The 26,018-nt window shown below is 55.1% G+C and overlaps 1 protein-coding gene across 4 annotated transcripts in view; it reads left to right on the plus strand.

The window, feature by feature from the left end:
* Window positions 1-25,606, plus strand: part of APBA1 (amyloid beta precursor protein binding family A member 1) — a 196,118-nt gene extending 170,512 nt beyond the window's left edge. For 3 of the 4 annotated variants that reach the window (XM_046023677.1, XM_046023676.1, XM_046023680.1), the window contains 8 exons: window positions 6,236-6,268; window positions 7,289-7,375; window positions 8,002-8,187; window positions 12,073-12,252; window positions 14,236-14,448; window positions 20,442-20,561; window positions 22,625-22,765; window positions 23,584-25,606. In XM_046023677.1, coding sequence (XP_045879633.1) covers window positions 6,236-6,268; window positions 7,289-7,375; window positions 8,002-8,187; window positions 12,073-12,252; window positions 14,236-14,448; window positions 20,442-20,561; window positions 22,625-22,765; window positions 23,584-23,655 — 1,032 coding nt within the window. In that variant the 3' untranslated portion in view covers window positions 23,656-25,606. The remainder of the gene's footprint in view (window positions 1-6,235; window positions 6,269-7,288; window positions 7,376-8,001; window positions 8,188-12,072; window positions 12,253-14,235; window positions 14,449-20,441; window positions 20,562-22,624; window positions 22,766-23,583) is intronic. The other variant, XM_046023679.1, reaches the window with a different exon arrangement.
* The last annotated feature ends 412 nt before the right edge of the window (window positions 25,607-26,018 follow it).

Consider the following 26,018-nt stretch of genomic DNA (forward strand, 5'->3'; position numbering starts at 1 on the left):
GCCTCAAGGGGGCCGTGGGCTGGGGTCCAGGCCACATGAGTGCAGGCAGAGGGTGAGACCGAGCTTGGGGCACATGCCTTTATGAGGGTCTGTGAGTGGAATACTTTGCGGTTCCTGGGTTTGACTTGGCCGGTTCCTACCTAGAAGAGCAGGGTTTGGTAAGCTCCATGGGGGTCTTGTCTAAGGGATGTACACACGGGAGGCCCTGGGGGTGAGGGAGACTATTTATTACAAGGGCCGTCGGGAATTTATATCAAGAGCTTACATTTGCCTGAGACTCAGGGGGCTGTTATCCATAGTATGGACTTGAGTGAGGGGCTAGTGCCCATGGAAGGTACTGCAGGCTGCTTGACCAAACAAAACAGATGCCGAGCAACACCATGAAGCAGTTTCACCCCTGAACACAGGCCCGTGGTGCTGCTCGCGTCCCCAGGACCAGCGGTAGTGCAGGACCCAACCCCGGACCAAGTGGGCTGTGAATTACAGCTTCTGCGTTCCGCAGTGAGGTCCCTTCCTGAAGCCCAGCTCCCCTGACGAGAAACCAGAACATTCCCTCGGAAGCTCCAGGGAATGGGTGTCTGGAAGTTCCACAGCAGGTCTGAAGCGAAGAATTAGATGCTGGTGGTGATCAGAACAAGCAGGATGAGGCTGTCTGATGGTAAATCCATTGCCGACCTGCCCCGAGCAGAGCAGGCATCTGGAGAACATAGATTTATTTTTCCAGCACATTAGGGTAGTGTGAGGAGTTCATTATAGAGTGGTTCAGCGGTTGCATTCATTGATAAGTATCATTTCACAACCTGCTCCCATGCCTCTGAAGGAACCGCTGCCTGCCGTCAGATATTTCCTGCCTCCGGTTCCTTTTCCACCCATTGAAGTGCCCGTCAGATTGCTTGACTTTACACCCAGACTGACGCTTTTTCGAGTTCTAGGCAGAGTCTGTGCTCATACCCACGGTTACCCTAGAAAGTTACTGTCGGGATGTGCACCGACATTTCACGTCCGGCAGAGGGCGCCAGCGGGGCCCGGAGTGTCTGGCCTGATCAGGCGGGCTGGTCTCCCTCCTGGGCGCATGTGCCATGGTTCCTGCACCTGCCAGGGAGACCCCTTTCTGTAAGGGAGTTGGTGCCACGCTTTTTCCCAAAGAGGTTGACCTTTCAGAAAGGAGTTACTCTAGGCCACCTCTCTAAAGATGCCGAGAGGAAGGAGGCTACAGATGTGATAGTGTCTGTCCAGGAAGGAAGGAAAAAAGAAAAGCTTTATGGATTTACTCGGAAATCCCTTTAGCAATATCCTGGACCTAAACCGATTAGTAGTTTCCGCCTTGGTGCTGTCATCTGAACAAGACAGAGGGTGTCCTCCTCCTGTTTCTGACTCCTCCTCCTCCCCCGATTCCCCGTGGGGATCCCCGCCTTACCCCTCTTTGTTACCTCTGCCCACGTGGTTGGTTTGACCCGGTGGATGTGGCTGACGGCTGAGCCCTTCCTCGCCCCGGGTCCTGCGTGGACAGGGCTGTTCGTGCTGCTTGTCTCTGAGCAAACACCAAACCTGAAGCTTGGCTTTCAGAACCGACTTTAAATTTCTCTTCCGTTGGTCGGTTGGGGTGCTTCTTGGATTACACTTGGAGTTTGAAGAATGAATATTTTCTTAGCTTGAAAGATGTCTGGATTTATTTGCTAGCTAGGGAGAGAATCTGTAGTTGTGGTTTGGCCAGAAATTTTCTACTTAACGCGAGAAGGAAACAAAGGAATTTGGCTCAGGAAGCAAAGTATTCCTGTACAGACCCTTGTGGTAGTCATCTCAGGAGATAAAAGCCACCCAAGACCCAGTCCTTGACCTTGAGAAACGTGCAGTCCGGAAGGGAACGAAGAAGAGTGTTTAAGCAGCAGTAACAGAGGCAGGCTGAGGAATCTGAAATTAAAGGTTTTTTCCATCTACCAAGATTTAATAAGTAAGGTGGATCAAAATGTAACAGCAGAATCAGAAGACATCTGCCATTTTTCTTAAGTTTTTTTTTTTCATCTCTGGACCCTCCCTAATGTACTCTTTCTGCCTTTGTTGTTCGCTATTTTTGAGAAGAAATAATATCCTTTTGGGAAATCCCCATCCAACAAAGAATGCATTCAAGCGGTAGATCTCAAAATGGGAGCCCTTCCCGGATGGCATGAGCACCGCCAGGAAACTTGCTGGAAATGCAGGTTCTCAGGCCCACCCCAGTCAGAAACTCACGGCGGGAGAAGGGCCCAGGAATCTGTGTTTTCATAAGCCCTCCAGGAGGTTCTCCCGTGCCCTACAATTTGGTGAAGTGTAGATCACCCCAGCCTGACGGGGTATCCCTTCTCCCACTGCCCTGGGGCATCCCAGTCAAGCTGAGCGCTCCCCACCCATAAGGCTCTGTTGACACATTAGCTCAGGAGACACTGCAAAATTTATCCCTTTTTTCCATATTTGCCATCTGTGTTTTCCTATTAAGGATTTTTGAGAAGCCCTGTACTAAGAGCTAATTCGCTTGGTGTAACGGGAAAGCTGCATCATTATTTGAACACGGAATACACTATCACTGTGTGATATCCACTCGACTCTTGTGGTCAGATCCTCTGGAACATGTTTTGGGAGAAACCTCTGCCCTGCCTGGTGGCAGCATCTATGGCCCCCTGCACCCCACCCCTGCCGCCTACAGCGTGGGAACCATGCCGTAACCCTCCCCAGAGAACCAGACCCGAGGCCAGGGAGGCTAGGTCCCTTGTCTTCCTTTCTCTCCACTACGTCCCCATGCTCCATCCCACCCTCATGCCCGCTGCATTTTCTGCTCTTCGGCCAGAAGACGGGCTCCCCTGCCGAGCCCTACCTGAGCCCCAGAAACTGCTTCGTGTCCACGCCGGAGTGTGGCGTCTGTGTCTCCATTCTTCCCACATTTGTGAAGCTCGTGCGATTAGCTTACAAATGGTGTTGGATGTTTTTCGGTCTCTGCTTTTGTGTAAGGAGCATTCATTATCCGACATGCTCATCTCTGTCGTTACTAGCTTGTCCCAAAAGATCAGATGTTTCTCTTCTTTTATGGAAAGGTTTTCTTGAAATGCCCAAAAGTCAAGATTTAATTGCAGAATTAAAATTGCTATCATTGAAGCTCTGTGTAAGCCACACGATTTCCCAGCTGAGTCGAAGAAGTCTGTGATTAGTGAAGAGGCTATTTAATACTTACAGCAGGGTCTTCATGTGAACTCACGTGAACTCCACGAACCTGTTTACTCCTCAGAATGGAGCGGGTGGGGGATCCTGGGAGGTAGGTATTATTATCCCTGTTTACAAAGTGAGAAGTTTATAGTTGCGAAACTCGCCTCAGTTGGACGACCAGTGGTTTGGAGTGAGACTTCCAGGGTTTGAATCTCTATTCTGCCTCTTAACAGCTGTGTGAACTTGAGCAAGTTAATGAGTCTCTCTGTGCCTCAGTTTCCACTTCCGCAAAAGGAGAATACTGCAGTGCCTACCCCACAGGGTTACTGTAAGCTTTCTCATTGCCATACACGTGAATGACTTAGAAGGATCCTGGCTCAGAGCAAGGGCTCGGTGAATGTCAGCAGGGGAAAGGAAAGCTAGAATCATCAGGAGGTTCCCTAGCGTGACTAACCTAGAGGATTAACCGTTAAACCCTCAGGACGCATTGCAGAGTGAGTGGGTGGACAACCACCCTGCCACAGTCTGTGTCCTTTGCACCGCAGCCTCCTGGGGGGCAAGCCGTACTCAGTCCCGTGAAACACAAGGATATTAAATGGATGGTGTCGTCCCTTGCCTTATGACCCGTGCTGGCCCTATATCTCTCCTGGGCTTCTCTGCTCCTGCAACTTCTCATTCTGAATCCGACCCCCTCCCAATGCCATGTGTAAACTTGAAAAACTTAGGATTTGTTTCAGGGCACCTGAATATCCTGTGGTGAAAAGATGGTATTACTTTAAGTGTGTAAAATACCTTTAACTCCCTAAAAATTACTTTAGAATACCCTTCATGAAACTCAGTTTGCCCTTTTGATTTTTTCCTCGTCACCCATCCCAGTAAACACACACACACACACACACACACACACACACACACACACGTGCGCACACAGAATTTGGTCATTCCATTGTAGCGGACTTAGTTTCCTTTGAGAAGACCTTTCAGATCACTGCTGCTTAGAGTGAAGAATTTTGACCAACAGCTGTTAGATTCTGGTATCAAAAATATTAGAGATGCTTACATTCCTGGCAGGGATTTCAGGGGAGGTGGTAGAACACACACACGCACGCACGCGCACACACACACACAGTAGGACCCCACAGCTGTCACTGATCATGAGGAGTAGAGCCGACACAGACGAGAACATCCCCCAGCATGACTCACAGATTCCACACAGGAACCCGCGTGGTGTGGCATAGCCTTGGCCCAGGGCTGCCCCACAGACACAGACAGACACATTTCCACCATCACGTGCAGTCAGGATGCCCCTGGCACTTGCTGCCTTCTGTCCTTCCCAGGGCTGACTGTTCCCCATGGATTCATGACCACAGTAAGAGCTCGGGGGGGGGGGGGGGCTGTGTGGGAGCAGGGCTGCCCTCGTTTCCTGACTGTCCCAGAGAGAAAGTCTGTGGTGTTTGGATCCCTGACTCATGCAGTGTCTCCACAGTGAGGTAGAACAGACGACACATTTGACTCATTCATGAAACAGGTGTGCTGCTGGGAGCAAAAGGGCTTTTCCGCAAGCGAGTACCAGGGAGCGTGAGAGAGCAGATGATCGTCCATCCGCCCCCACCACCGCAGTAGTCTTTTGGGTTTGGCCATTGACTCACCACAAGATCTTGTACAAGGCTTGTGTCCAGCAAGCCCGACCAAAGCCAAGAAACTGCATTCTGACGTGGGGAAATTATAATCCTATAACAGACACGAACGTAGTGTTCATAATGCACCAGGCACTGTTCTGAGAGCTTTGCATATATGTATTTTATGCTCACAGTAGCCCTATCTTTATCCTCATTTTATAGGTGAGGAAACTGAGGCACAGAGTCAGTAAGTGGCTCCAAGTCACAACTAGCAGGTGACAGAGCAGGATTCAGTTTGAGACAATCAGGCTGCAGCCTCTCTCTCTCTCCCTTTTTTAATCAACCATACTCGCTTCTACTTATGAATAAAGGGGGGAATATTACATCTCTTTCCAGTTAGGAATAGGTCATATTAACATGACACAAATTTAACTAAAGATGAAGAAAAAGAAAACGATCCATAGGGAGACATAGCACCTTAAATACATATGTACCTCATAACACGGATATAAAATCGATAAAGCAAAGATTGTCAGAGCCAAAGGAGACACAGACAAATCCACAGGAACAGCTGGAGATTTTAACACGCCTCTCTGTAAATTTTAGAATGAACAGACAAGAAAAAACCACGTACCTAGATTTGAGTCATACCCTTAACCAACATCATTGACCTCATTGACAGTTGACAGAACACGGTTCCCAACAGCACAAAAAGGCATCTTTTGAATTCCCCCTGACATTCACCGTAGTTAGTCATGTTCTGAGCCACAGGGCTAAGACTCAGCACAGTTCAAAAGGTTTGGAAACACGGCATGCTCTCGAACCACAGTGGAATCACTTCAGAAATCCGTAACAAAGAGATAACTGGAAAATCCCCCAATCTAATAAAATTAATAACACAATTCTCAATAATCCAGAGTCCAAAGGAGAAGTCACTGGAAATTAGATGTTTCGAAGTGATAATTGCAACATATCAAAATTTGTGGGATACAGCTAAGGCAGCACTTGGAGGGAGAGTCACAGTTTTAAGTAAATAATATCGGGGGGAAAGGTTAAAAATCTGTAATTTTAAATTTTCATCTCAGGAAGCAAGAATAAAAAATCAGCAAATTTAACGCAAAGAAAGTAGAAGGAAATTAAGATGCGGATTGAAACCACCAATGAAATACCAAACAGGCCAACAAGAAAAGTAAGAGAACCAAGTCGGTTCTTTGAAAGCATCAGATGCCTTTTCCTTCTTCCTTGGCCCCTGCCACTTACTCGATTTTGAGTTAGGAAACTGATTGTCTGCAGAGTAGGATTTTTTTTAAAGTCTGTCCTCCTCACACAGGAATGCTTTATGCCCCTCTCGATCCCAGTTTGTCAATTCCCTTTTCGACTTTGAGTCTCTGCAAATTCTCTTCTAACTGTTCTCCTGTCTCTGTTTGTTCCATGCTAAGCAGATGGCCCAGAAATTAGCCAAAAGCAGAAAGAAGGTGCAGTACAAACAACCTCATCAGCTTGGTGTTATGCCTGTTCTTTTCGTTTGTTTATGTTCTGCCTTTTTATTATTTTGTGTTTTTGTTTTCTGCATCCAGCAAGTTTTCGTTCAGATTTCTTTTTGAACCGCCCCATTAGCCAACGTTTCTCAAAACTTAGTTGCCTAAAGTGGCTGTTTTCTGTTGCTCATTAGTCATTTCACATCCGAGAAACAACAGGGAGCAGATTGGAGATGCTAAATGAAGTCTGCGGTAGCACAGAAGTTCCCACCGTTCAGGAGCACTAATGCGGCAGGGACTTGGGTCTGTTCAATTACAGTCACGTTTGACTTGTGGATTTTGTCAGATTGCTGGATGCAAAAAAGAAAACTTGCTAATAACCACACTGTGCAGAGTTAAACCCTAAATGAACCAGGCAGATGTGCTTTTTGGGTTATGGAGCTTCTCAGTGCTTATGAGCTGCCCGTGGGGTGTTGAGGCATTTGGGGTTCCTTCCTAAGGGGGTGGCTTCAGGAGCGGGGACTGCTTCTGTGTTGCTAAGGTGGTGTACGAACATGAAGACCCTCTTACCAGAACTGCATCCAAATGGCTTCCTTTTGCACCTGCTACAGATGTCGTCCCCCATCTCTTGGCCAGGGGCAGACTCTAAGTGACTTCTCCAGGGTCATGGGGTATGGGTCACTTGCCCTTTTTCTTCAACTTGTTGGGCTCCACGAGCCCTGCTGAAAGGGCATTCACGATCGTTGCTCGTAGAGTCAAATCGGCAGAGAGCTCCTGCTTCCGTAGTGGGAGACGCAGAGGGAATTTGGCATTTTTCACTATGACTTGGCGACGCGAACACGTGTCCGCGAGTCCCTCTTCTGTGGTCCCTTCAGCCTTGGCGGTCTAAATCTGGAGTCCGTGCTGCCGTTCTGGTGACTGTGTCTCAGTGCCTTTGTGTGGGAGCCGACCTCGCTGCCGCGCACTGGAGTCGGGGAAGGGGTTAAGCTCTCCCTTGGTGTGCGTTTCTCTTCTCAGGCTCCCGAAGGTGAGTCTCAGCCGATGACCGAGGTGGACCTCTTCATTTCTACCCAGAGAATCAAAGTGCTGAATGCTGACACACAGGTACGACTGGCCGGCCTGCCTGTCCCGGGGGGGACATGCCCAGCCCCGCAGGGCCGCTCAGAGTCTGTGCCCGTGTCCCTCGCGCAACTGTCCTGGCCGCCAGCTCCCACACAGGCTGGAAGGCTATGTCTGCAGCGTCCACTGCCGGGGGGCGTGGGGGCGCGGTGCTGCTCTTGGGACCGGTCCCTTAAAGATCAATATACCGTGGATGTTGTTTGCTAATAATCTCGTACGTTTTGATGAGGAGATTCATGAACTTGAACAGATCAGCCTTTGAAGAAATTGTGTTTAAAATCACACACACACACACACACACACAACAGCCATCACCCATGCATCATTCTACCTGCTTTTTTTTAACTTCTCCACTGGAGATTCTAGTGGTTATAAAATGACTGAAGTTTCTTCCCACGGGCCCCAGACACTTCGGGCTCTGGCTGTATTATTAGTCGAGGGACCCGCCCCCGGCCTGGGTGGGGGCGTGTGAGGCTGCCCGCCGTCTGTGCAGGGCGCCCCCGGGCCCCCGCATATGGACCGCTTGTGGCCAGGCTGTGGGGCGGCAGACTCTCTCTCCCGGGCCGTTAGATGCCGCGCTGGGCTTAGCATCCTCTCCCTCGCGCCCCCAGGAGACGATGATGGACCACCCCCTGAGGACCATCTCCTACATCGCAGACATCGGGAACATCGTGGTGCTGATGGCCCGCCGCCGGCTGCCCCGCTCCAACTCCCAGGAGAATGTGGAGGCCTCCCACCCGTCCCAGGATGGGAAACGGCAGTACAAGATGGTCTGCCACGTCTTCGAGTCTGAGGACGTAAGCCTGCCGCCCCTGATGTCCCTCTGGGTGACCTGGGCAGCCCCGGGGGGGGGGGGGGCGATGCTCTTTCTCAGAACCCGAATCAGTCTCCTTAATCGTGCACAAAACAGGTACATGGGAGACAAGACTGAATTAACCGGCCACGTGTTCAGCATGAGGCTTATAGGGAGACAGAAAATAAATTAGGTAAATATACTTGGTACAGAACTTAACGGTGAGGAGTTTTATAAACAAAAATAATGCTGGGACAAAAACTATGTCCGATGGGGTCCTCAACAAAGTCGTCTCTGGGGAGATGGCATTTAAGGAGAGAACTGTATCAAGTGAGAGAAAGAAGAGCAGTGCAAAGGCCCTGAGGCCAGGACCTGCTCGTGTAGTTTGAGGACAGCTTAGAATGAGAGAAGAAGAGTAGAAAGGAATGTGGTCAGGTGGTCAGTCCTGTAGGGACCCCAAGTACATCTCACTTGGTCATGAGGGCAGTTCTCAGTTGTGTAGGATTGTCCTCTAGACCGCAGGAAAGTTAGGATTCCTGCTCCTTCCACCTCCCCGCCCCCCACCATGGCAGGAGCACCATCTGCCCAGTCCTTACGAAGACCAGCCGCTGCTCCCGTCACAAACCCAGGGATCCCAGCCCCCATCTTTCCAGGTGGCCTGGTCAACAGGGAAAAGTCATTTATGACAGAGGCGGGGCCCGTTCTTTTTGGCTTCTTCCCCTGTCGTCCCTGGAACTGCTGGAGAGGTGTCCTGGCATCAAACCACATTAGGACCCAGCTTCTCTGAAAGCTTGGCACGCCTTAGAAGCTCCCTCGAGGGCCAGGGCCACAGCCCGGAAGGTCTGGAACCACAGCCCCCCGCCCCCACCCAGGAGGGCCATGTCTATGCTGTTGACTGGGATCTTCCTCCTGCCGCAGTGGAGTACGCTCCCTTTCTCAGAGTGAGCAGAGCGCCCTTCGCTCCTGCAAGAAAATTGCCTGTGGTCGCCTTGACTCCTTCCAGGAGACGATTTCTCTCCAGGAGAGCATTCATCGCGCTGCGGTAAATGACCTTCCTGCGAGAAGTCAGGAGGCAGAGGCTCTCTTCCCCGGGGACCCAGAGTCGCCACGGCTGCGGCCGCAGGGCCGTGGGGATGCTCACGCTTTCTGCAGCATCCTTTACCGGTCCAGTTCTCGAACACGGGCCCCAGGGACCAGAGCACTGAGACGACCTGATGCGCCTCTCCCGGGCATTTCCCTGCTGTCCCTGTGAGCCCGAGGCCAAGCGCGCAGACTGGGAACGGATGGGTTTTAGAAGTTTCTCAGAAGGTTTCGAAAGCTGGATTTCAAAGCCTACAGCTCCTGTGTCCCGCAGGTGGGTGAAAAGGTGGAGTTAGGCCAGCTCCCCGGGGCTGCAGGTGCCTGTCACCCTCGGCCGCCTCCCCCTGGCTTGCAGCTTCCTAGGAGGGGCTGCTTCTCCTCAAGAGTTCCCGAAGAAAGGGAGGGATGGGGAAGCGGGAGTTCAGACAAGAATGGGCCGGGGATCTTACTCCTTTGTTTCCAGAGCTGGGAGAGGCAGGGAGGTACAGGCAGGGAGGCCGCCGAGCTGGTGTGAAGGGTTAGCGCCCCCCCCCCTGGGCCGCCCACCCAGCCGGCTCCGCCCATGCGTCCACAGGGACGCACAGCCTGCAAGCTGACCGTGGTCCTGACCGTGGTCCGAGCCCTGCCGCTCGCGCCTGGGGCGAGGCCTCGCTCCCTTCCCCGTCTTACCCAGGACAGGGGCGGTGGGTCCTTGTCGTGATTCGTGGAGTCCCCAGAGTCACAGAGGGAGAGAAGTTCAGCACAGCCACGTAGCCAGTTCTTATGTCCCTGTTCCTAAGCGGCTTTTAGCCAGACTCCTGAAGGCAAGGCAAGGAAGAGGGATTTAGGATTTTGTGTGTGTGTTTAAAACACTGCTCTCGAGATTTTTGTTGTTCTTCTACGGAGAGGCAGTCCCACAGGGTGGGTATGAGGGTGGGCTCTGGCATCCGTCTGCCAGGATTCAGCCCCCATATCACCCCCTTCCGGGGGAGCAAACACCTTAGCTATCAACCTCTGTCCCCTGCCTGTGCCATGGGGATGATAAGCAAGACCTCCAGTTCCAGCTCTAACGAGCTCTCAGAGGGGCGCCTGGATGGTTCCGTCAGTTAAGCCTCTGACTCTTGATTTTGGCTCAGATCATGATCTCAGGGTCCTGGGGCTCGCCTGGGTGGCTCCGTAGGTTAAGCCTCCGACTCTTGATTTTGGCTCAGATCATGATCTCAGGGTCCTGGGGTCGAGCCCCGGGTAGGGCTCCCCGCTCAGCATGGAGTCTGATTAAGATTCTCTCCCTCTCCTCCTGTCCCTCCCAGTCATGCTCTCTCTCCCTCTAAAATAAATAAATTTGGGGGTGGAGCAGAAAAGGGGCTCTGAGAAGCAAAAGGGATTTTTGTCGTCAGCTGGCTGATACGCCTGCCCCGAGCTGCCAGGAGGCAGTGGGTAGGACTTGTCCCGCCCACCGTGAGTCTTCACGTTTTACTGCAGCAAAATTACTGGTTGTTTATAGGGCAGGGTCTTCCCCAGGTTCTAAAGGGGTTGTTAGATAATGGAGGATGGACACAGCTTTCACCTTTCTGACATCTAAACATTTCTAGATTCTGAAACATGCCCTCAAGAGCTTAGGACGAGGGCCTGTGGCGCTGTCCTGCTTCCCTCGGTCGTGGGCTGGGCGTCCAGGTTGCTGCAGGGGTCCTTGGATCGTGTTTCATGCGGCACGGACACAGGAGAGGTGCCAGGTGGCTGCTGGCTCACCGAACCCACGGCCTGGATGACTTGGTGCGGGGAGAGGCTATCAGAGCCCGGTGCCAGAAAAGGTCCCACGGAAGCAGCTCTCCTGTGTTGTGAGCTGTGTGACCGTGAGCAGCTTCCTTCACGTCTCTGGGCCTCCGTCTCCTCACCCGGAAAACGTGGGGCTGGACTCGAGCAGGGTTCTCAAGGGGGCCCTGAACCCCCTTCGTACAACAGATGTTTTGTGATGCTCTGTTCCTGTCCTGAGACAAAATTCTCAGATAATATAACCTGCCCTTTTGACAATCTGTTCACAAGCTGAAGTACTGCCGTACATGCACAGAGGGAAAATGAAAGGAAAGCCACCTAGAATAAAGCGGTCCTTCCTCCAGTATGTAGATGCTTGGGTCCGGCCACACCCGAAGGGTTCAAGGACACCCACTGTCCTTGAGTAACAGGTTTGGATGTGAGAACGCGGTGTTTCGCTGACCGTCATAAACACTTGCATGTGGCATCTTGAATGGAGGGCCCTTGAGAAAATAGATACGCAGACCCCCACCCCTGCAGGACCCCCTCGCCGTGCAACTCCCAGATACCATGAAGAGCACCGAGGCTAATGATTTTCGAGAGTCACGATGCTTCTTTCCAGTAAAGTGCCAGACAGAACCAGTCGTCTTCTCCCCCTTGACACGGCAGCTGTGTTCTTGGAACGTTCCACGTGCGATAGAGCTGGGCAACTCATGCCTCTGTGTTTTATATCAACTGAAGTCGAGTCCCAGACACAGACACACGTGGTTTGTTCCCGGCGTTACATGCATACGAGCGTCCGGGGGGCACTCGAGAATCGTTTGGGGTGTAGGATGGCTCATCATTGTGCAGGACAATGTCCTGCTCACGGCAGCAAGTCCAGCATCCGAGTCCTGTCCCCTGAACGCCACGAGCCCCCTTGTGGTCACTGCCTTAATAAAACATGTCCCTAGTAATTCTGAGCATGGGCTCTGGCCGGGATTCGCGCCCCGTGTAGACCACCTGGCCCGGCTGACCCCTGGGGCTCCCCGTCCTGCTGCCTGTTGACCGCTGTCTTCCCTCTCTGGCTGCTGTCTAGGCCCAGCTCATTGCACAGTCCATCGGGCAGGCATTCAGTGTGGCCTACCAGGAATTCCTCAGGGCCAACGGGATCAACCCTGAAGATCTCAGCCAGAAGGAGTATAGTGATCTGCTCAACACCCAGGACATGTACAACGATGACCTGATCCACTTCTCCAAGTCGGAAAACTGCAAAGATGTAGGTACTTCTCCAAGCTCGGCCAGCCGGGCAGAAGTCCCAGCAGTGTGGGATGGCCCCATGGCGGAAGGACGGTGGAACGGTGTGGGGGCAGGGGTTGGGGTGGGGAGTGGGGTTGGCAGGACGCTGCTGAGGGACGGACAGCTTTGGAGGAGAATGCAGCTCCCTGAGCTGGTCTGGACATCTGGGTGTTCTTAGGGAAGTGTAAAGGATTTGGGGGCCTGAGCCAAAGTCACAGAAGCATGAAGGTCAGAAAGCTCGGGAATTGTCTGGGGAGCCATGAACGAGACGGCATGACTGGTGCATGGGGTGTGTGTGGACGAGGACAGGAAGGGCCCCCACAGGGTTCAGGTCAGAACCAGAGGCCTTGAACGTCTAGCTGGGGGGCTTGGGCTTTATCCAGTAGACAGAAGCACCTTTATGAGAAAGCGATTCCTGTTCTTTTCTTCACTGACATAGGTCAGGTGTCCTCCGTGCCCTAGAAGCGGAGCCTGAGACAGGGATTCCTGTTCAGGGGGTTTTGGGGAGAGTGCACTCCGGAAAGAGCGAGTGTGGGCACCAGGGTGGTAGGGACCCAAGAAGGAACGTGGCCTTGCTGGAGACGAGCTTCATTCTGATCCAGAGGGGCTCTGGGTCACAGATCTCAGGGTGGGCTTGTTCCACTTTGGGCCAAAGGGGTTGGCAGGCCTTTGTGCCCTGTGCCAGTCAGTCACAGCCACCAAGATCGGACAGGGGTGTCAGTGTGCTTGGGCCGTCTGAACAGAGCACAGCAAACTGGGCTGCTTCATGGCAAAAAGACATATTGTCTCCATTCCAGAGACTTGAAGTCCAAGGTCAAGGTGTCCAGAGGGTCAGTTCCTTTTGAGGGCTGAGGGGGACAGGGGCATTCCAGGCCTTTCACTCTGGCTTGGAGAGAACGGTCTTCTCCGTGTGTCTTTACATCGTCTCCCGTCTGTGTGTACGTGTGTGCGTCCAAACCTCCCCTTCCTGTGAGGACAGCAGTCATCCTGATGATGACCTCATTCTAACGTGATTGTCTCTGTAAAGACTCCATATCCAAATAAGGTCGTATTCTGAGGTCCTGGGAGTTTGGCCTCCAATGTAGGAATTTTGAGGGGAGCACAGTTCAGCGACCCATCGCAGGGACTGTCTCCTGTCGGGCAGCTCTCCAGAGAAGCGGCCAGCCTCAAGCTTCAGCAGCCGAGAGAAGGGACAGGGACGCCAGCCTGCGGGGGTGGGGGGTTGCGGGGAGGGCGTTGTCAGGCCCCAGCAGCCTCTGGCCGTGATTAGGAATCAATACATACATACGCTTTTTGTCAGAGGCTTCAGAAAGAGTCTTGTCTCTTTGTAGTGTCTCTGCAAACCTTCTCAGGCTGCAGGTATCAGACCTGACTGCTGTCTTCTCCGCCCTGCCAAGGATGGCCACACAGAATTCCGTCTGTCTAGAAATACGGTCTTCCTACATGCACCTCCCACCATGTTGGTGGTGATAACCTTAACCCCCCTCCTTTTTCCTTTCTCTTCAGCTTGCTCCTTGCAAAGAAATGTTTCTATAATGTCTGTTTATTTATTTTTACCTCAAGGATCTCAAATGCTGGGGGGGATTGGTGAGCGCTGTGGAGTAGGGCAGCCTGTGCATAGACTCCAGAAGCTATTTCTGGAAATCGTAAATGCCCCCCCCCCCATGGCCCCAGCCACACAGCCCCTCCTCCTGCTCCCTGGGGACGCACCTGGAAAAGCACCTGGAGCCCTTTGTGTTCATCTGGCCGCGGCAAGCTTGCTCCCCTGGAACAGGCGTTGCGAGATGGCATCATTTCTTACCAAATGCCGTGGAATCCAGAGAGGACAGGGCTTGTCTGGGTCAGAACCGGCAGGCAGATGCCGTTCTGTAGTGACGATGGGAAGTTGGGGGGAGGCTTTGATGTGTGCCGCCGCCCCAGGTGGCTGTCGATTTAGATTTTGGGTTTTGTGTTTTCCTTCCAGGTCTTCATAGAGAAGCAGAAAGGAGAAATCCTAGGGGTGGTGATCGTGGAGTCTGGCTGGGGGTCCATCCTGCCCACCGTGATCATAGCCAACATGATGCACGGGGGTCCCGCCGAGAAATCGGGAAAGCTGAACATCGGGGACCAGATCATGTCCATAAATGGCACCAGCCTGGTGGGCTTGCCTCTGTCCACCTGCCAGAGCATCATCAAGGTACCTGGTGGTGGGAAAAGGGACTAATGTTACACACCTGAGATGGAGGACATGGGGCCGCTTTCTAGTCATTCACGTTCTGAGCAGACACAGTGTCAGGCCCAGAGGAGAGGGGACACAGGTAATAAAAGCCTGGGCCCGCACTCAGCCTCTGACCACCAAGTTACTAACGCGGACTCCTCCCTGAAATCGTTCCTACATCGAAGACAGTATATTTGGCTCACATAACACCACCGTCTGTACAGTGCCCCTTGCAGACATCACTAGTCAATCACAGCACTCCCTTTCCCTAAGCCAGACCCAGCCTTAACTGAATTTCCCGCCGCTCAGGAACCCTGTCGCTTAGAGTCAGCTAGATGCACTTGAGGTCGTGGGCCATCGCCGTTGGAAATCGTGGTAACTCTTCAAGTCCGAGAGCACGGTTTCCTTTGCAGTGGCCGTGGCGGTGATCCAAGCGAGCGTGTCCCGCCCCGGAGCTTGCGTATAATGGGATCCACACGTGCCCGGTGTCGTGAGAAGGGGGGACTTGTGGTGCAGGCTGTGTGATCCCTCTCACACCTGAGCCTAACTACTTCTCGTTTAGCCCAAACGGACACTCTTGCCTAAGGCTGAGAATAGCTACTCGCATGGGACTAACACGTGGGTATCTGAGAGGAAGAAATTAGATTTTCTTCTTAGAAACCAAGTACCCGTGTGTACTTTGTCACACACATCAGGACTTGCCGGCAGCACGGCCAGTAGGGATATTCCGCCTTCGTCGCCGTGTCCGTCGACCCCGGCCCCGCCAGACACCGAGACCCACAGGCAGACTGGGATTCCACGACTCGCTCTCATCCCTCGGGGGTTCCTGGGAGCTAGAGCTCAGCCATGTGCGTGTGTAGGAGAGACAGAGGGAAAATGAATCCATCTTATTCCAAACTAAGGAAAAATCACAAAAGCCAGCATCCGTGGCTGGGCAGTCCGAGCGTGGAAGTCAACGTGAGTGTAGAGGACGCAGGGATGGGCGCCTCTTTGTCTTTCATGACACAGATGTGTTCGGATTTCTCACAAGATTATCCTACCCAGAGGGAGAAAAGGGGCCTCTTGGGCCTCATTTATGTTTGTTACATTTTACACTTAAATAACTTCTACCCCTTCTCAATGTACCTTAAAGATTAACGAACCGAGGGGCACCCGGCTGGCTCAGTCAGTGGAGATGTGACTTCTGATCTCGCCGTTGTGAGTTCAAGGCTCACTCTGGGTATAGGAGTTACTTAAAAAAAAAAAAAAAAAAAAAAAAAAAAAAAGATTGGTGAACTTACCTTGAACGTACGTATTCATTGAGACGTGTTTAACTGGGCCTCTGTTAGGCTGAGCTGAGCTGTGGGGAAGCCAGGATGTCAGCCTGCACGTGGAGGATAATTTATAACTGGAAGATTCGGTGTTGGGGCACCTGGGTGGCTCAGTCAGGTAGGCGTCTGCCTTCGGCTCCGATCGTGATCTCGGGGTCCTGGAATAGGGCCCCATGTCGGCTCCCTGCTCAGGGGGGAGTCTGCCCCTCCCTCTCCCCTGTCCCCAGGTCATGCGTATGTTCTCTCTCTCTCAAATAAAATCTTAAAAAAATAAGAGGGTTGAGTGGACCCTAATGGCAGCAGAGGTGAAGAACTAGAAGCGTGCAGAGGAAGGAGTTTTCTGATTTCGAAGAGGGACTTGGAAGGAGGAGTAAGACATAGGCAGGTGCATAATAGAAAGGAAAGCGGCCTTCGGGGGTTTCTGCTTGAACCGATGGGCAGGGAGCTGGCTTTGCAGGCAGCCGAGACAAGTTGGATCCTGACCAGGGAAGGCTGAGCTGGTGCTGTGGTCTGTGGCAAGGCCAGGGGGCAGGGGCCGGAATGGGGATACAGGATGCACGTACATTTGGCAACCGAGTCACACGGGCGAAGGTTCACGGATGCTCTTTCACACTGGCGAGCAGGGCACTTGTGAGCATGGTGTGTGCATGAGAAGCGCTGAGGGGCCGTGGGAACCAGACACGGTAGAGGCAGTCTGCGCCCACGAGCCTGTCTTGCTGGGGAGACGAGAAGCTACCGGCTGCTGGGCGCTGCGCCCCTGGTGTCGTTCCGGGAATGTGCGTGTTTGCTCATGGAATTTTCACGGCAGCCTGCTGTAGGGTAGGGGCTGGTGTCCTGCCTGCCGTACACATAAAGAAACTGAGGCACAGAGAGGTGATGTAATCATTCAGGGTCATGCAGTGGTCCACCATGGAGCCAGGACACTCAGCCCCCGTGACGTTGCTCGGCAGTGTCTGGTTGGCCCCTGGGGCAGTGGTTCTCAGCCGAGGGATCTTGCATCCCCTTCCCCAGGAGACAGCTGAGGTCGAGACAGCCAGGGAGGAGGGGTGCTACGGCGTCTCGCGGGAGGAGGCACAGGGGCGGCCAGTATCACCTGCCAGGCAGCCCAGGTTACCTCTCCCCGCCCCACCTGGCTTGCAGAGGACCTGCCTTTGTTTCCCCAGAGCTCAGCTGCATCCAGGCCCAGGGAGGCAGGCCAGGTGCGGGGGGCTGAGCCCACAAAGGCAGTGCCAGGCTCCGGGACCACACAGGGACTCCTCTCCTCTCCGCTGGGCCGCCCGGCGGGGTGGACACGCAGCTTGCTCTGCGAGTGAGCAGTCGGAGCACCGTCGAAGCCATTTCCGCAGGGGAAGCGTTCGTTGCTGCCGGGAACCGATCTCAGAGGTCCGTAAAAGGGTCTGTGTGGAATCAGAGAATTAGAACGTCACGTGGCGATGACAGAGAGATCACGGCAGAAAATGCAGAGCAAGACATCAGGGCCTCTGTGGGCGCCCTCCACAGAGGAGGATGGGGCTGGAACAGGGCCCCGCGGCCCCGGTGTCTGGGGATTGCGCTTCTGTGTCTGGTGCCGACGTGGGGCCAGCCCACCCCGGCTGCGGACAGAATTCAAGCACTGATTTCAGCTGGAAATCCAGCTGGTGCCAGATGAAGCCTTCCAGCGGGGGTAGTGGTGGTTTAAAATTCTCTTCCGCCTCCCCCCACACCCTGAGCCCTGGCTCCCACGGCCCCTCCCTGGGACCAGTGCGGGGAACATGCGGGGCTTCCTCTGGGCGCCAGGGAGCGTCACGTGTTTCGGTGCCGCGCCGAGGCCACTGCGGTGAATTTTAGCAAGCGCCTCCCACCCTGATAAATCACCGCTTCGAAAACATGGACGTGAGACACCCAGGGCCGTTGCCGAATGTGGGCGGCTGCCCCTGGTCCATCCCGGGCTTCTTGGTCCGCACTGTTGATGACATCACCCGTCCTCCGAGGCAGCTTGAGGAACGAGGGTGTAAACCATGGAAACAGAATGCATTTCTAGAATAGAGTTATAGGCACTGAGTCATTTTAATCATTTTAATTGCTTTCTTCCCGAGCCATTACTTCCCCTGCCGTAATTCCGAGGGCAAAGCCTGGAAGCAGTCGGCCAGTTCATTTGTCTCCACGGTCCTCCCCTCCTGACTTTTTTTTTCGTTCCTAAAGTAGAGCACTGCTTCCCTTTCCTTCCACGGGCTCATTGTGATCTGGCTTTCCTGTTTCTATAGAAACCATTCTGGTTTCTCCCCTCTCCTGTCCTTTCCACCCTCCCCTTCCCCTCCCACAGTGTTTCTTAATCAACTACACCGTTCCACTGCGGTCAGCCGTGGGGACAGATGACTGCTTTGTCAATAGTCACCTCCTGTAAAGTGGCAGCTCAGAAATCCAACATAACAGGCCGCACCTCCAAGCGTCACTCGGGGACGGCCAGCAGACGCATGGTCTGGTGTTCCACACGGCCCCTCTCTTGAAGCCCAGCCCTGTAGCGCATGTCCCCAATCTAGAAATTCACTCACTGGGGGACAAATCAGGCCTCTTAATTCACACACACACACACACACACACACACACACACACGGAACCCACCAGAATGATGTGAACTTTTTTCTGTTTTTAGGTGATCGAGAAAATCAAGTCATTCTCTGGTGTTTCAGGGTGCCCGGAAGGTTTCCCCAGGCCTCACAAAAACTATCTGCGTAACCCCAGCGGTTAATAGGTAGAAACATTCAAAACGGGTGGCTTTGTCCGAGGCTGCGCTTTTCACTGCTGTGCTGGTTTCTGAAGAATTACTTCCCTCTGGTTTCCCGCAGATTCCTCATCTCTGGGTGTGTGACTGTGGAGGGAGCGGGGGACAGGGGCTCAACCCTCCGGTGGCCCCACGTGTGTCCACAGCCCCTCACCGCCTCCCTCCCGGTGCCTGACACCTGCCTGGGCACACTGAGGGTGACCGGTACTTGTCCTGAGAAAGAGGAGGCATTCGAGGGAGAAACGCGGTGTCCCCGTGAACAGCACAGAATCGTGGGTGTGTTTCAAGAAATAACAGCACAGAACCATACCCGTATTTTCTCTTCCATGTGACTTTCCTAATAACGTCGGTTCTCTCGAGCTGACTTTACTTCAGAACGCAGCGTAGAAGCCACACACCAAGTCTGGGTTATCGGTGAGGCTGTTACCTGTTCGGTTTATACACGTGAGATTTGACTGCACCGGTTGAGTGGCGAGGGGGTCGGTGCTCCTGACCCCTGCATCTTCAAGGGTCAACCGTACATTCATTCATATCTCAGCACCACCCCCCAAAACAAGCCTCCTTGACGTTGTAGAAATGGGTGTTTTTAAGCATAATAGTCAAGACGCGGTGCTGTCGGCGAATACGCTAGGGAACAGAGAAGCAGGGAAAGCTGTGAAGTCAGAGCCAGGACGGGAAGGGACCTCCGGGTGTCACCGCCGCTTGTCGGGGCCGCAAGGAGTCTGAGGGGGAGGACGCGGGGGCAGAGAGTTGAGGCCCCCCAGCTGCCAAAGCAGAAACACAGCGTGAGCACAGGCCCTGTGACAGGCCCTCCAGCCCCGTGGGTGGGGACCATGGGCCCCGTGTGCGGAAGCCTGGCTCCCCCGTGGACCAGGACAGCGGCTGCTTCGGCTCGGCTGCTTCGGCTCGGCTGCTGCGGCTCGGCTGCTGCTCCGCTGTGACATTGTCACGTCGTGAACCAGAGAAGTTTCCTGGAGAAGATTCTGGAACCACAGAGAGTGGCTGATGAGGGCTGCCTGCGTGTGCACCCCAAGTCACCCTTAGCCCAAGTGCAACCAGGGGAGCCTCCAATCCCACAGAAAGCCAAGCGGTTCAGAACACCAAGTAGAGGGGCAGAGAGGCTAGAGGTGGGACGTTAAACTGGGCCCCGTCCACACTCACGCCGAGAGCACCAGCGGCTGTCCACTGGGGCAGGCGGGGGTCAGAGGGCAGGAGCCCTGGACTCTCACCGTAGGAAGGTCAGCTGGAAACAGGCCCCATGCATGGCCAGAAGAAAGGATTGGGTGGCACAAATTTGTCCTCCTGACGTTCTCCCCAGCGTCTTTGTTGAGCAAACCTGGCTCATCAGCCTCCCACTGTCTGTATGGGGGATCGTGGTGTTGGTGAAAATGCTTGGGTTTGAAAACACAGCAGATGTGGGGTTGAATCCTGCTGCGCATGAGTTGCTGAGGGTCTCTGAGCCTCAGTTTTTTCTTCTGTAAAATGGACACAGAGCTGCAGTTTGTCGAGGAGACTGAGGGAGATGGCCCCTGTGGGTGGCTCAGTGACGGGTGGTTTGGCTGGTTTCGTCATCGGGATGGGTTTGGAGGGCCGGTGAGGGCGCGGTGCTCACACATGGTGCCGACACGGTGGTGACTGGCTGGTCACTCCCACCCAACCACACTCCCCCACTTGGAGCGCACTGGCCACGGGTGTGGGGTCCGTGACCTCTCTGGAGCCTGAGTTGGTTCATCGGGCCGTGGGTTGCCCCTGCCTGGGCACCGTCGGCCTGTGTGTGGGGCTGCTTCACGGATCCCCAAAATAAGACCCCTTGGGGCTCCTTTGGCCTCCGGTGCCGTCTGCTTTGATCTCCTCTGCCCGCTCCTGGCTGCCGTCTCCACTGTGCCCCGTTCCCGTTTCAGGGCCTGAAGAACCAGCCCCGGGTGAAGCTGAACATCGTGCGGTGTCCCCCGGTGACCACCGTGTTGATCAGGAGACCGGACCTGCGCTACCAGCTGGGCTTCAGCGTCCAGAACGGAATCGTAAGTACAGCTCTGCACTCCCTTGCCGAGGCCCAACACACACGGCTCTGGCTCGGTGCTCGACCTCACGTGTTTGTTCTCTGAGAGCCAGGCCTCCTCCGTGGGCAGATCCCATCCGGGCAGAGGATTCTGGGCCTTCCACTCGAGAAGGGAAAGGTGCTTCCCACAGCCCGGCCCTGCAGCTCTCGGGGACGGGGCAGGGTGCTGCTCCCAGCTGCCAACTTGAGACGGTCTGGGATGTGCCCCCGAGCCCTTCTTCCCCCTCCGGACCCGGGGTGGGGGCGCTGTTCACGTGATTCCCTGCAGAGCTGCTGCCCCCCCCCCCCAGCCCCGGAGTATGCAGTGCTGGGGCAGAGCGGGCTCCTTGGTGATTCCAGGCACAGCCCCGGAGGGAGCCCCCAGACCCCTGACCCATGCCGGGTCTCCCATCTCGCCTTTTTAACCTTGATTAGCACCGTAGGACTAAAGAGTATTTTCATCACTTGGATGTCTGCCTTGAAACAATACTTCCTTTTTTTTTTTCTTTACTGTGGTAAAATACACACAGCACTAAATGGACCATTCAAACCTTTTTTTTTTTTTTAGATTTTATTTGACAGATCACAAGTAGGTAGAGAGAAGGAGGGAAGCAGGCTCCCTGCTGAGCAGAGAGCCCAATGTGGGGCTCGATCCCAGGACCCCGAGGTCATGACGTGAGCCAAAGGCAGAGGCTTAACCCACTGAGCCACCCAGGCGCCCCCATTCAAACCATTTTTAAGCCTACAGTTCAGTGGCATGAAGTGGACCCATTCACAGAGCTTTCCAGAACAGCTTCGTCCCAGACTGAAACGCCATACTCAGTACTGCTCCCCTGGGTCCTGGTTTGTTTGCCTCGTGCTGGACTCACAGGAGGTCTGGGCTGTGAGGACAGTCCTGTCCGTGGTCTGTGACCCTCTCGACTTTTAGGTTTTCGATGCGCCCTCCCTGTTTGCCTCCATCTTTCCACATCGAAGAACCCGATTCTCTCCCCCCTTGAGCTGCAATTAAGAGCTATAGGTTATTAAAAATTAATTCTGCATATGTTTTCAAGGTTTAGAAATACCCTTGAGGCTCGCAGCTGGTGTGGAAACATCCTGCCCCTCATCTGTTCTTTGTACCTCCGTGGCCTCGTGCTGGGCCGGGGAGCCAGGGTCCTCCACATGGTTTGGGGCAGATGTTTGTTTTTATCCGCTGGCTTTGTTCACTTGGTTCATATTCAAATAACTTGAGAAGTTGTTCAGGTACAAACAAAGGGTTGTTGGACAACAGCAGCGGGTCCGTTGGTTTTGTCTGAAGTGCGGGAACCACCTTCGCAGTGTTTAACCCCAGGGTACCCCGAGGCCCACAGAGTCCACATACCCAGACACAGTGCATTGTCACCGGACACCGAGGTCTTGTCTACACGGGCTAAAACAGTGCACAATCTGAAGTGAAAAGTCACCTCTGTAAATTCAGAACAAGTTTTTTGGGGGAAAGTCTGATGCTTTGTGTGAGGTAGGGATGGCTTGGCCCCCAGGGCTGAGCCCAGAGCCCCCCAGGCCCTGGAGAGAGCACAGCTCTGACATGCTGCCGCGGCGGTGGAAGCCGGCCACGGTGGCCATTCCATGAGGAGTGAGTTTGAACGAGGGAGCTGGCCACGCTTGGGCTCGTGTAACTGTGACCCCGGAAAGCAGGCTTCGAACATGAACCAGTTCAATGTTTGAGTCCCAGGGGTGAACATGGGACATGACATTCACCTGTGTTCCACGCCTGCGAGCTTCAAAGCAGCTGGTGACAGGCCACGCAGCTCTGTCTCCCTGGCCCCTGCTGCGATGACAAGCGATCAGAGCTCAGCGGGCCGTGACGCCCCATGACACGCGGAGCGCATGTGTGCGTGGTCCTGTGTGTCGTGAAAAGAAACCAAGAGGTTCACCTGCCCCCAAAGTAACCACAGCAGCTTCTTAGGGATGAGAGGGCAGGGGCCCAAGAAGGACAGGCCCATCCCCACCCCGCGCCCTGCCACGTGGTGCTGCCCTGAAGGGTCACGTGGCCTTTGGCCTCGACAGATCTGCAGCCTCATGCGAGGGGGGATCGCGGAGCGAGGCGGCGTCCGCGTGGGACACCGGATCATTGAGATCAACGGGCAGAGCGTGGTGGCCACCCCCCACGAGAAGATCGTCCACATCCTCTCCAATGCGGTGGGAGAGGTAGGAGCCAGAGTGGGGGGGGGGGGGGCGGAGGTGTCCCCTGTTGCCCCTGGCACCCCTGGACTTGCACTCACGCGGCCCCTCCCAGGCCTTCCAGGGAGTGTCCGTTCCTGTCCCCGGTACCAGGCACCAGCCAGAACCGTCCCCGTCGGCCCAGACCTAGCCCCGTGACCAGCCGGGCCCCAGCAGCTCCTGCCAGTGGGGGGCCAGTCTCTCTTGCGTTATTTGCTTTCCTTCCACTTTGGACTCGCGGATTCATCCCTGCGGCTTCCCTCGGGGGGGGCCGCCCGAGTTCTGTCCATCTTTCCAGTTAACGTGCGGGGGAGATGGACGTCTTCGATGGAGTCTGATCAACAGAGCCCCTCCACGGGCCGCACCCGGCCCGGGCCTCCTGAGGTCGGGATGGCTGTCCCCAGGCCCCCTTCCTGGGCCACCCGACCTGCCAAGGAAGGAGAGGGCGGGAACAGTGACAAACTACCGTCATTCTCCTTAGGCTTTCCTTCTTGGGGGTGTGGGGGGGGACAAAAAACCCCAACCACAGCCTGGTGAGAGCAAGAATATGGCATTGGCTGGGAAAACACATCCTGTCTGGTTGTCCTTGCTCTCTCTCTCTGCCGCCCCAAACATTTTGGAGAGCCCGTGGATTCCTCTCTTCCAGGAGGCCATGGGGGTCAGGTCCCTGTTGGTGGTTGGGGGTGGGGGGGTCTTCAGAGCCCCCTGTGGTTAGAGGTGCTGCCCCCCCCCACCCGGGACCACAGGGGTGGATGCCTCCACAGCCCCCGGACTCTGGCCCCCTGACGTGCCTTCCCACTCCCCAGATTCACATGAAGACGATGCCGGCGGCCATGTACCGACTGCTGACGGCGCAGGAGCAGCCGGTGTACATCTGAGGCCGCGCCCGGCCGGCAGCTTGCATGGAGGCCTGCCCTCACCCGTGGTGTGTTTCTCGTTCTGCATCTGTGTGCCCACTGAGACGTCCCCCTCACGCCCAGCACCGGTTCTGCACAGGAAGAGGAGAATCCGCAGACCTCTTTGCCCCGTCTCTCTCCAGTCTGCACATTTTGTTTTTGTTTTTGTTTTTTTTTTAACGCCAGGGAAGTGTTTTCTGCACCCCCTGGAGGATGGAGAGCAGCCACGGCCCACCGGGTGTCGGCCCAGCCCCGCACTGTCCTGGACGGCCCTCAGGGGTGGGTCTGGAGGAGGGGGGTGCTGCTTGCAGGGAGCCCTCCCTCCCTCCCAGAGAGCAGCCGGCCTAGGCCTCGTAGGAGGTGCTCCTCAGGGCAGGGAGGGCGTGGACGCAGCCAGGCCTGCCCTCCGGCCCCTGATCCCGGCTCTCCTTCGGGCAGCGTGTGGGAATGTGGGGGGACAGCAGGGACCAGCTGCGTCTTGAAGGATTTGCCCTGCCCGCTGTGGACCAGGGATGCCCTGCATCTCTGCCCAGAATTTCTGAGCCAACCTCATGCCTCTTCTGTAGCTAGTTTTGGGTTCAACATCATTGTGTTGTTTAATGTGAGCCTTCTCACCCAAGGGTCGAAGGGGAGTTGCCTGGGGCACCATCTCATTGCAGAAAGCTCAGCGGTTTCGGGGGGAGGCGGCCTCCCTGGGTCGTCCGAGGTTGCCCGCCATCAGATAAGCACGGGCAGGGGTTCCCTCCCCTCTTGCTGTCGCACACGTACGTATACAGTCCCTCTCACCACCTCCCACCACCAGTGAGGCACACACGGCCTCTCCGGGAGGCCCCTTCCCCTGTTCGGTGTGGCCTACGGGGCCACCCAGCCCTGTCCTGAGAGACACACCCCCTCGGGGGCTGAGGCCTGGTTCCCGGCACCGCCTGGGCTCAGAGAGCATTAGTGGGCTCCCCCCTGTGCCCCCCCACTCCACCCACGTGTGGGGAGTCTGGGAACAACGGACTGCTCCCGCCGGAGGAAGAGGGTCTGGGTGCCCAAGGCAGGACCCGCTTTCTCCTCTGCTCAGGGCCCCTGAGGCAGCATGGGATGGTTGGAGGCCAGAACAGTAATAAACCATAATACTAGGGGGACAGGAACGACCTCCCCCATGCCTAAGAATCCCCAAGCGTGTGCTAGAAACATCTGCCTCATGAGTCCGAGAGCTTCGAGTGTCCCCTCAGGTAGCCTCATCCATGGGCTGGGTCTCCGCTCGGTGCGGGTGTTTTCATAATATTACTCTGAGCCAGTTGTCCCTTATTCTGGGTCCAAAGAGCATTTTGTGTTCGTGTAGGTGGGTGTGGGTCGGTCTGGTTTTCGTTCTGTTTTGTTCCTGACCTCAGCAGAGACGGGGGAAGAGAAACTAATATATTTTGTGATATTAATATAGTCCCTGTTCTCTGCACCGGGACATTTATGTTGTGTCTGTGGAAATAGGAGTTCGGCCAGCACAGGTCAGCTGGTGTATTCACATGTCGAATGGAGGGAGGAACGGGGGTTTTTAAAAAACAGGGACAAAAGCCCGCCCCCCCCACCCCAGCAGTCGGTTTTCCTGGGATTGCTGTGCCTCCTGTTCTCTGAGAGTCCGGAGAGCCGAAGGTCCCAAAGGCGCCGGTGGCTGACCCTCGATTTGACTATAGTACAAGCGCTAAGGCGGAGGGATTGCTGCCGCCTGAATGTTCTCTGGCGAGGGGCTGCCCCCTCTCCAGGGGTGCCGGCGTGGACAGTCGGGACCCCTGGACTTTCTGAGGGTGCTCGGCCCCACGGCCGGCCCACCACAGCCGTGAGCAGCAGGTCGTGGCTCCAGGTCCTCCGGTGGCCACACGGTAGGGTGTCTGACGATGTAAGGAAGTCCTCAGGAGCCATCCTCCGTCCTTCCTCTGGCAGAAAGAGTGGGTAAAACAGGAACAAAGCATTCTTGGCGCTATTTTAGGCAGCAGGAGCCTTGGCTAATCATGGAAGGGGCTCAGGTCTGCCTGCTGTCCAAACACCTGGACGGAGGCCTGTCCCTGACGGGCCAGCAGACGGGGGGGCTCCCCTTAGTTGCAAGGAAGCATCTCCACCCAAAGGCGAGGGGGGAGCAGACCCCGTTCTGTCACTGTGGCCAGAAATCTTGGCACGTTCCGCAGCGTTTGCCAGAAAAGCCCATCTGGAGAGCTCTCCCGAGAGGAGGGTGGTCTGTCCACCACGCCCCTTCCGTCCGTCGGAGTGGCCCCTCACGCCCGGATAGCGGTGTTCCGAGAGCTCGGCACGGGCGGGCCTGGCTGGAGCCCCTTCTTCGCCCTGCTCCCAGCGGACGGAGGGGGCCA

This window comes from Meles meles, chromosome 11, assembly GCF_922984935.1.
Source record: "Meles meles chromosome 11, mMelMel3.1 paternal haplotype, whole genome shotgun sequence".
NCBI lineage: Eukaryota > Metazoa > Chordata > Mammalia > Carnivora > Mustelidae > Meles > Meles meles.